Source organism: Amblyraja radiata, chromosome 17 (genome assembly GCF_010909765.2).
Source record: "Amblyraja radiata isolate CabotCenter1 chromosome 17, sAmbRad1.1.pri, whole genome shotgun sequence".
Lineage (NCBI taxonomy): Eukaryota > Metazoa > Chordata > Chondrichthyes > Rajiformes > Rajidae > Amblyraja > Amblyraja radiata.
The window spans coordinates 31,147,480-31,158,057 of NC_045972.1; the positions used below are offsets into that span (position 1 = coordinate 31,147,480).

At 47.1% G+C, this 10,578-nt stretch overlaps 1 protein-coding gene across 16 annotated transcripts in view; it reads right to left on the reverse strand.

Moving 5' to 3' along the window:
- Positions 1 to 8,873, reverse strand: part of mtss2 (MTSS I-BAR domain containing 2) — a 137,644-nt gene extending 128,771 nt beyond the window's left edge. For 4 of the 16 annotated variants that reach the window (XM_033036024.1, XM_033036021.1, XM_033036020.1 and 1 more), the window contains exon 1: positions 8,255 to 8,870. In XM_033036024.1, the coding sequence (XP_032891915.1) occupies positions 8,255 to 8,326 (72 nt within the window). In that variant the 5' untranslated portion in view covers positions 8,327 to 8,870. Of the gene's footprint in view, positions 1 to 8,254 lie in introns of all 16 variants that reach the window. The other 12 variants (XM_033036019.1, XM_033036018.1, XM_033036011.1 and 9 more) reach the window with 6 other exon arrangements.
- Positions 8,874 to 10,578: the final 1,705 nt, after the last annotated feature.

Consider the following 10,578-nt stretch of genomic DNA (forward strand, 5'->3'; position numbering starts at 1 on the left):
TGTGCACCTGTACCAGCAAGGAGGGTGAATTTAAACTGACAATAGAGGCACAGGAAGCATTTGAGAACTTGAAAAGATCTTTGATGCAAGCCCTGGGCATTGGGAAGGCCATTATACAATCGTCCCTTCCAGCTGTATTGTACAATTCTATCCGATTGTTCCACCAGTATTAACGCAAAAGCATAGGGATAGACATAGGCCAGTTGCATATTACTTCTCCAAATTAGATCTAGTAGCTAGAGGACATCCTCTTTGCATTCAAATCTTAACTGCAATTTACAATAGTCTACAATCAGCTGCTAATTTGACACGCCAGCAGGAAATTGTAGTGTACAGTTCACATTCGGTGTTGCCATTGTTGGGGTAGCTCCAAACCCAGCATTTGACAATGGCCCGCCAAAATAAGTATGAGATCTACCTGCTAAACAATCCGAAATTACAGTTTAAACACTGTACATTAATTAACCCAGCGTCTTTTCTTATTTCACCCCCAGAAGAGCCGGCAGAAGCAGGACACGACTGTCTATTTGTAATAGAGGAGGAGACATCAGTGAGAGAGGACTTGAGGGATGTACACATGGAAGACCCTGACATCACATTATATGTGGACAATAGGTTATCCACTTGACCACGGGGTGAGAGATTGCCTGGGTATGCAATTATTAATCAAAGGACGGAAATTGTAGAAGCAGTTGCTTTTGAATCACCCTATTCAGCACAAGCTGAGTTATTCCTTTAATTAGGGCCAGTATTATCGGGAAAGATCTAAAACTAAACATTTACACTGATTCTCGATATGCATTTGGGATGGTGTATGATTTCGGACAATTATGGAAAAATAGGGGATTTCTAACTTCTGCAGAAACCCAATTATCACACAAACAATTGGTGATAAATTTATTGAAGGCCTTAATGCTACCCAGATAAATCTCTGTAATAAAATGTAGCGCCCATACTAAAGGACAGACCCCAGTAGACATCGCAAATCGTAATGCCGATTTAGTAGCTAAAAATGTATCATGGGAACGCAAGGTCGTGGTACCTAGAATGATGAGGCAGACTAAAAGTGTAACCAACACGTCCCCCTTGGAGAAACTGATACCGACCATCCAAGTAATCGTTCGATTACAAGAAGAGGCTACTGAAGGAGATAAAGAGAGATGGAGACAACTAGGATGTGTACTGGATTGTATGACTGGGCTGTGGATCACTCCAGCAGGGCAAACTTGTATGACAGCCTCATTGGGTTATTGAGTGTATGCACATTGCAACCCATTGTGGTGCAAGAGCAGTAGGGGGCACTCTACTAGCTACTTGGTGGTATCCAAAACTACAATCTTTTGCTCAAAAGGTGAGCAGTAATTGCCTGGTCTAAACCAGCAATACAATCCAGGGAAAGGAATAGGATGTGAAGTAGGAAAAACACCATTGCCCATGGGTTATTTTGAGACATTGCAAATGGACTATATTGAATTAGAAAGATGTCAATGATACAAATACATTCTTGTCATAGTCGATGTATTCAGCAGGTGGATTGAAGCCTACCCAAACCTTGACAACAAAGCAGCTACTGTTGTCAAGGTGCTAATGAGAAAAATTGTCCCTAGATTCGGTATTCCCATCCGACTTAGCTCAGATAATAGTCCACACTTTATTGGACAAATCAATAAAGAATTGTGTGAACTTTCAAGAGAGAGCTAGATAGAGCTCTTGAAGATAGGGTCAGGGGATATGGGGAGAAGGCAGGAACGGGGTACTGATTGTGGATGATCAGCCATGATCACATTGAGTGGCGGTGCTGGCTTGAAGGGCCTTATGGCCTACTCCTGCACCTATTATCTATTGTCAAGTCCACAACTGATATATGGGAATCATTTAAAGGACCAGTTAATCAGAGTTCTGGACTGGCATGTTTCAGTAAAGAGGAAGGATAAGGATGGCAAGGTAAGGAATTGGATGACGAGAGAGATTGTAAATCTGGTCAAAAAGCATATGTAAAGTTTAGAAAGATAAAATCAGATGGGTGTTGACGAATATAAAGCAAGCAGCAAAGAATTTAAGCTTGGCCACAGAAGGGCAGAAAGGTGCCATGAAATGTAATTGGTGGAAGAGATGAAAGAAAATCCCAAAGCTTTTCATAGCTACATAGATAAATCAACAAGTGGGTAACCAGAGAGAAGGCAGGACCGTTCAAGGGAATTGATGCTTGGAGTCATAGATATAGGCAAGGTACTAAACGAGTACTTTGCATCAGTATTTACCAAGGAGAAAGAAATAGGAGGCGAACGAGACGTGTGTGTGTAATACTAATGTGCTAGGGCAGTTTGAGATCAAGAAGGTGGTGGTGTTGGGTCTTTTGAAGAATATTAAGGTAGATAAATCCCCTGGGCCTGTCAGGACCCATCCCAGGTTATTGAAAGAGGCAACAGAGGAAATTGCAGGGGCTTTAACGAAGATGTTCTTCAGCCACAGGCGAAGTCCCAGATAACTGGAGAGTAGCTAATCAATGTTGTTCCTATGTTTAAGAAGGATAGTAGAAATAATCTGGGAAAATACATGGTGGCGAGCCACGAGTCAGTGGTTGGGAAGCTTTTGGGGAGGATTCTTCAGGATAGGATTTACTGTCAAAAGGAAAAGAATGCGCACATTAGAGACCGGCAGCAGGTCATGTCTTGCGAATGTGATCACATTTTTAAAGGAGATAACGAAGGTGATTGACGAGTGTTGGGCGATGGATGTTGTCTACATGGAGTTTAGTAAGTCATCTGATAAAGTCCCTCTTGGTAGGCTGATCCAAAAGATTAAGATACATGGGATTCAATCACTTTTTTTTGGATTCAGAACCACTTTACTCAAAGACAACAAGGGTTGTAGTGGCTGTTATTCTAGTTGGAAGTCTGTCACCAATGGAGTTAAAAGACATAGGAGCAGAATTAGGCCATTCGGCCCATTGAGTCTGCTCCACCAACAATCATGGCTGATCTATTTTTCTCTCTCAACCCCATTCTCCTGCCTTCTCCTTATAACCTTGGATGTGCTTACTAATCATAAACCTATCAATCTCTGCTTTATAAATATCTAATGACTTGGCCTTCATAGCCGTCTGTGGCAATGAATTCCACAGATTCACCACCGTCTGGCTAAAGAATTTCCTTCTCATCTCCATTCTAAAGGTATGTCCTTTTATTCTGAGACTGCACTGCACCTAGAATCTCCCACCACTGGAAATATCCTTTCCACATCCACTCTATCTAGGTCTTTCATTATTCAGTAGTTTTTCATGAGATCTCCCCACATCCTTCTAAATTTCAGTAAATACATGCCCAAAACCATCAAATGCTCCTAATACGTTAACCTTAATCATCCCCAGGATCATTTTTGGAAACTTCCTCTGAACCCTTTCCAATGCTAGTACAGCCTAAAGGAAGTAGTGCTGGTCTTCCGTTGTTTGTGATATATGTAAGCATATATCACCACCACCTTCTCAAGGGCAATTAGGGATGGGTAGTAATACACTCATCACAGAAATAAATATTAACAAAGCAAGCCTCTAATCTGACTTTTATACTGCCAAAGCGACTACAACAAAGAGCACAATGTTTAACTTTCTTCACATCCTGCTCCAGACTGTGTGTGGAACAGCCATAAATCCCTGGCATCCTTCCCTGGTACTCGACACAGTCAAACGAGTCAACCATCTCCAAGTCTCTGATTGACCACGGTCAACATCATTAAATGTTTTCCATAGAATTTTGCTACCAAACAAACCATGACTTAAAAAAAAAAAGAAACATTATTGTAAAGCGAATACCAACGTTTGTTGCCCATCCCTATCTACTTGTCCCCAGAGTTGCCTTTCTTAAACAGCTAAATTCCACAAAGTGAATCTACTCCAACAAACGGTGTTAGGGAGGGAATTCCAAGATTTTGATTCAAAGATGATGGAAGAAGAGAACAGAAATGGTGGGAACCTTGAGAGGCTGGTGTTCCAACTATATTATTGCTCTTGATCTTCTCAGGGGTGAAGTGGGTGTGGGGAATCGGGTTAAAGTGGAGGAGTGCACGGGGATGGTGTAAAAGGGAGCACAAAGAAATAATGCAGCAGCAAGAGTAATTTAACTATTTTAACCTTCATGAGATATACATTAGAAATTCTTAAACTTCAAGGGCTTCAAGTAGAGACTGGATAGGGTGGATTTATTCTCACTGAAATGTGGGAAGCCGAGGGATGACTATATAGTTTAGAAGATTATGATAGGCATAGATAGAGTTGATAGTTAGTCTTTTTCTTAGGGTAGGGGAGTCTAAAACTAGAGGTGGGTTGCACAGGTTTAAAGTGAGAGAGTAGAAAGTTAAGTAGTTCTAACGGACGTTTTTCCCCACACAGAATGCAGTAGTTTTCTGGAATAAACTGCTAGTGCAGGTGGTAGAGGCAGATACAATTACAACATTTTAAATACATTTGGACAGAAACTTTGAGAGGAAAGGAATAGAGGGATAAAGGCCTAATGCAGGCAAATGGGATTAGCATAGACACGTATCAGGATTGGCATGGACGAGTTGGGACAAAGGGTCCATTTCTGGGCTGTATAACTTTATGACTACTTTAGAGATGAAGAGAGTGCAAAAGCAAACATCACCATTTCATTGTTGAATTTTTTCTACAAAGTCAATGTGACAAATTATTTGTTTATATGCTTGATGGTTAACATGACACCGAAAGTACACGGTATGGCATGTTCCTCACTCAAGCCATCAAATCTGTAGGATACCCTGATTCCATACGGACTCAGCAGGGCAAGCATGGACAGCAACAGGTGTGGGCAAAATTGAGGTGCAAGTGTAGTGAAGCTACAATTTTCATCGAGACCCTTCTTCAGACTCAGTCTGAAGGGTCTCGACCCAAAACATCACCCATTCCTTCTCTTCAGAGATGTTGCCTGTCCCACTGAGTTACTCAATCATTGTGTCTACCTTCAGTGTAAACCAGCATCTGCAGTTCCTTCCTATACAATTCTCATCAACATCTACTGTACAGCTTAAAACTGACATGACAATGTGATCTCACAGCCAACGAATCAGATCAAAGTGTTGCAGTTCTGCCCCAGAGGCGTGAATTGTTGTAGAATTAAACTGAGCGCAGGAGGAGGTGGACCCAAGTGCACTCTGGTGATGGAGGTGCCCAGCACGTGAGAGCTAAAGGCAAGGCTGAAGCATTTATAAACAACTGCCTGAAGTACAAACTGGATGATCAATCTCAACTTCCTCCTGCACACCCGCCATCACAGAAACCACCTCCAGCCAATTTGATTCACCAAGCAAAATCAAGAGATGGCTGGGAGTACAACAAAGGTGAAAGGTGAAGACGACATTCATCTGCGGTGCTGAAGATCTATGCACCAGAACTAGCTGCTTCCCTAACCTAGCTCACATAAACAGTTGCAATACTGGCATCTACTCAACGCTGCTTAACATTACCTGAAATCACGAGATGAAGGGCAAATCCAATGCGACTGATACCCTTTGTCAGCAGCAGTGCAGTGGAAGCTGGCACAGTGCATCCTGTCCACTAATGTCCCTGACCTCAGTCGTAAAACATCATAACCAGAAGCAGGCCATTCAGCCCATCATGCTGCTTCACCGTATAATCGTGGTTGATTTTCTTACCTCAGTGCTGCTTTCCCTGACTCTGCCTCATCCCAAATCCCATGATTCCCTTAATATCCAAAGATCTCTTGATCTCCCTCCATAATGGACTCAACAACTGAGCCTCCACAACTTCTGGGAGAGGGGATTCTAAAGATTCACCACCTCCTAGGATGAAGAAATTTCTCTTTGCCTCTGGATTGAATGCTGACTGTGACCTTAGCACTGGACACCCTGGCTAGAAAAAATAACTCTAGTTAGATCTTCAAAGATCTACCCACCTGGTCAAAGGGTGTTTGCTGTACTTCCTTTATTACAAGTATAAATTCCTTGGAAAGGGAGACCAGACCTGTACGTAATATTCCAGATGTTGTCTCAGCAGGGCCTTGCATAATTGCAACAAGATGTCGCTTTGCTTGCTAATCCTTTGTTGCAGCATCCTGACTTGAAAGTATGTTGCCCTCCCCCCCCCCCCCCAATCCCCTCCCGGGTCCTTGTCCTGGAACTCTTTCTCCTACTGCACTGTGGGAGCACATTCATCAGAAAGACTGCTGCAGATCAAGGTGGCTCACTCCCCACTTCTCAAGGACAATTAGAGGATGGGAAAAATGTGATGTTTTGCCAAAACACTGCATGGGGTTCAAATTATCATTACCACAAAATATTGTCATTGTTAACAACTTCCGTATCAGTCCTGCACTTGTCAACACTACAATTATCATAATCACAGTAGTGCAACACTAGTACTGTACAGTAATGCAATGGTAGCACTGTACGATGCGGTGCAACATTAGTACTGAACAGTAGTACAACACTATAATGCTGCCTGGTTACACAGTTGCAATTTTGTACTTCTGGTATCTAATGTTATTGTGACAGGCCCATGCTTACCACCACAGCACCTCATGCATTAATCTCTCTGCCTGACATTCTCACATTATATGTAAGAAGGAACTGCAGATGTTGGTTTAAACCAAAGATAGACATAAAAAGCTGGAGTAACTCAGCGGGACAGACAGCATCTCTGGAGAGAAGGAATGGGTGACGTTTCGGGTCACCCATTCCTTCTCTCCAGAGATGCTGTCTTTCCCGATGCATTACTCCAGATTTTTGTGTCTACTCTCACATTATTCACATGTATCCACCAATATCACTCAGTGGCACTCAAACACCCACATTCTACCCTACTGCAGCTTTACGTACGCATTCAAACAACCCCAAAATTGGAAGGGCAGAATCCATAACGTTTTGGTTCAGGAGAGCAGGCACTAGTCTTTTTTGTGTGCAAAATCTGACTGTTACCCTGTAAGTACAGGAGTCTCAAATTCTGCCTTGTCCAAAACTGAACAGAGAATGGTCACTTGGCAACAAGGATGCCCTCCGTACTGAAATGGCCTTTTTTTGGGTTAATTCCACAATCCTGTCAATAGGCCGAAGGGCGGCCTTGCCAGGAATATAGGGCATAGTTGCCTTGGAGCAACAAATCGAGCCACTGCGTGCCAAGGTCAGTTTAAAGGGTACTGTTTCCTCTCAGGCACGCTTCTGCAAAAAAAAGTGAAATCATTGCCGTCTCTTTGTTATCCGAGTAACTGAGTTCGTCAAATCCCAGGTAAGGGGTGCAGCAGTGAAAAGGCCTCCATTTTTAAACAAAACTAATCTTAAAATAACAGGTAGCTGCGAAGTATTAGGTCAATTCCTGAGAATAAAATAACACATGATCATCTCTTTTAGCTGCTGATAAAATTGCTCTGAACCCAACTCCAAGCCTTTTTTTCGGGTGGGGAGACATCTTAAAATTAATTTATATTTTGTCATCTTTGGTGAGTCTTTTATAAACATGCCGGTGACTGAACCAGACCACGTCTGGATTCCCCCGCCGTCCGAAATATCTCATAACAGCGACCTGCAATACTTGTATTTTTCTGGGGAAGAGAGGGTGCAAGAAGCCGTATTTTAAGATTGCTCCGCCCACTCTCCAAACAAAATTTCATCGATCAGTCGAAATGTTAATATATTAACCGGCCCACAAATCAATATTTAATTCAGACACACTCCAAACCCACGTAGTGACAGTAACACAGAGTGAAATACACCTCCTCCCCTGAATTTGTTACACCAACAGCCCGCATTCCCTCGCTCTCTCCTCGCGTTCCAGCAGCTGCCCTCACATACACGCACACAGGCAGAATATATTGTCCCTCCAACAAGCACTATTTTGCTTTCATTGCTCCGGGCGCTCACCGATCTTTGCAATCTGTAACCCGGCTCCACCACAATACTCTACATCCATCCAGTAGTAATAGCATTCACAAAATCAAATCTCTTCTTCCTCCACACACACAAAAAAACCCAGCCGATATACCAGTCTAGATTGCAGAAAGAAAATTTAGTGCCTCGTTGATCGCTACAATGCAAGAGACGTTTTATTTACATTAACCTACAATTCCCTCCCCATTCACTTGCACCACAGCTCGGGGTGAGAAAACGCTCGCTCCGTTTGCATGGAGGACAGCTTTCATTTTTAAATAACGCCGGGGCGAGCGATTTCATTTATTTGTTGCCAATTCTGCTATTAAATGGTCGGGGCGACCGAGCCAGCCAACCTTACCTTCATATCATTGATGACAGCCTGGAAGAGCCCACCGAGGGCTCCGCATTCCTTATCCATGCCCGTCTCCATCTTTGTACATCCAAAGCAGCAGAAAGGGGGGGGAAAGCACCCAAGCGAATTCAGTTCACCTCTGAACGCCTCCGCTCCTTCTCCACGCGATCAGATGGTTAATAAGACAAACACCAAATATGAGGAGGGAGAGCGGGCAGGCAGGCAAGCAGGGACGGTGCTGTGCGGAGCGCGGCTGCTGGGAGTGAGCGCTGGGAGCGGGGGGAGGGCGCTCACTCTGCGCCGTCTCTCCCCCTCGTCACTCGGGCTCCTGGGCTCTGCCGCTTAAAATGAAAGCTCTTGCTCGCTCCCCCTTTCTTTCTCTCTCTCGTTCCCTTTCTCTCGTCGCGCTGATTTATTTTTAATCACTTTCACAACTCGGTTAATCCCAGAGGCAGTTGATGATTTTCCGCAGACATGACTTCTCTAAAACAGAAGGAAAAGAGAGGAGGAGGGGGGAGGAGGATAGAAATAAAAGACGGAGTCCGGGGAGAGAGGGAGCGGGAGGAGGGAGTGTGTGTGATCGGCAGGGAAGGGAGCTCCCCGAGGAGGCGGTTGCAGTGGATGTGTGCGCGCTCTGGCGGGGCAGTCCCACTGGATGTGCCGCTCTGGCGGGGCAGTCCCACTGGATGTGTGCGCGCTCTGGCGGGGCAGTCACCCTGGATGTGTGCGCGCTCTGGCAGGGGTGGTCACCCTGGATGTGTGCGCGCTATGGCGGGGCGGTCCCACTAGATGTGTGCGCGCTCTGGCGGGGCGGGCCACCCTGGACGTGTGTGCGCTCTGGCAGCGAGGTCCCACTGGATGTGTGCGCGTGCGCTCTGGCAGGGCGGTTCCACTGTATGTGTGCATGCTCTGGCGGGGCAGTCCCACTGGATGTGTGCGCGCTCTGGCGGGCGGTCCCACTGGATCGGTGCTCGCTCTGGTAGGGTGGTTCCACAGGATGTGTGCATGCTCTGGCGGGGCAGTCCCACTGGATGTGCGCGCGCTCTGGCGGGGCAGGCCCACTTGATGTGCGCGCGCTCTTGCGGGGCAGTCCCACTGGATGTGTGCGCACTCTGGCGTGGCAGTCCCACTGGATGTGCCGCGCTCTGGCGGGGCAGTACCACTGGATGTGTGCGCGCTCTGACGGGGGTGGTCACCCTGGATGTGTGCGCGCTCTGGCGGGGCGGCCCCACTGGATGTGCGCGCGCTCTGGCGGGGTGGTCCACCCTGGATGTGCGCGCGCTCTGGCAGTGTGGCCCCACTGGATGCGTGCGCGCCGCTCTGGCAGGGTGGCTCCACTGTATGTGTGCACGCTCTGGCGGGGGGTCCCATTGGACCGGTGCTCGCTCTGGCAGGGTGGTTCCACTGGATGCTTGCATGCTCTGGCGGGGCAGTCCCACTGGATGTGCGCACGCTCTGGCGGGACAGGCCCACTTGATGTGCGCGCGCTCTGGCGGGGCAGTCCCACTGGATGTGTGCGCACTCTGGCGTGGCAGTCCCACTGGATGTGCCGCGCTCTGGCGGGGCAGTACCACTGGATGTGCGCGCGCTCTGACGGGGGTGGTCATCCTGGATGTGTGCGCGCTCTGGCGGGGCGGTCCCACTGGATGTGCGCGCGCTCTGGCGGGGTGGTCCACCCTGGATGTGCGCGCGCTCTGGCAGTGTGGCCCCACTGGATGTGTGCGCGTCGCTCTGGCAGGGTGGCTCCACTGTATGTGTGCACGCTCTGGCGGGCGGTCCCACTGGATCGGTGCTCGCTCTGGCGGGCGGTCCCACTGGATCGGAGCTCGCTCTGGCGGATGCGGTCTCACTGGACCCGTGCGCTCGGATAGTGCGGTTCCACTGGATGTATGGGCTCTGGCGGGGCGGTCCCACTTTTTTAAATTATACAAATACTTTTATTCAAAAAAATACATATATATATATAAATTAGCACAATCAAAGGCTACCTATGTTGACAGTTTTACAAACGATCATCAAGTGAATATAACGCCAACTTTATCAACAAAACACTCAACCTCCCGCGGCGACCAGCGTTCACGGAAAGCCTCCAAAGTCTTCGTGGACACCGCGTGTTCCCTCTGCAGGGCCACGCGGGTATGGACGTAGGCCCGGAAAAGGGGCAGGCAGTCAACCCTGGTGTGGCCATCGACTACCCGCTGCCTGGACCCGCGAATGGTCATCTTGGCCAGGCCCAGGAGGACAGGGAGAACCCCCCGGGAGAACCCCCCCCCCCCCCCCCAACCTTCTCCCCTCTGTATCGGGTGCCGAAATATCAGTGGAGCAGTCCC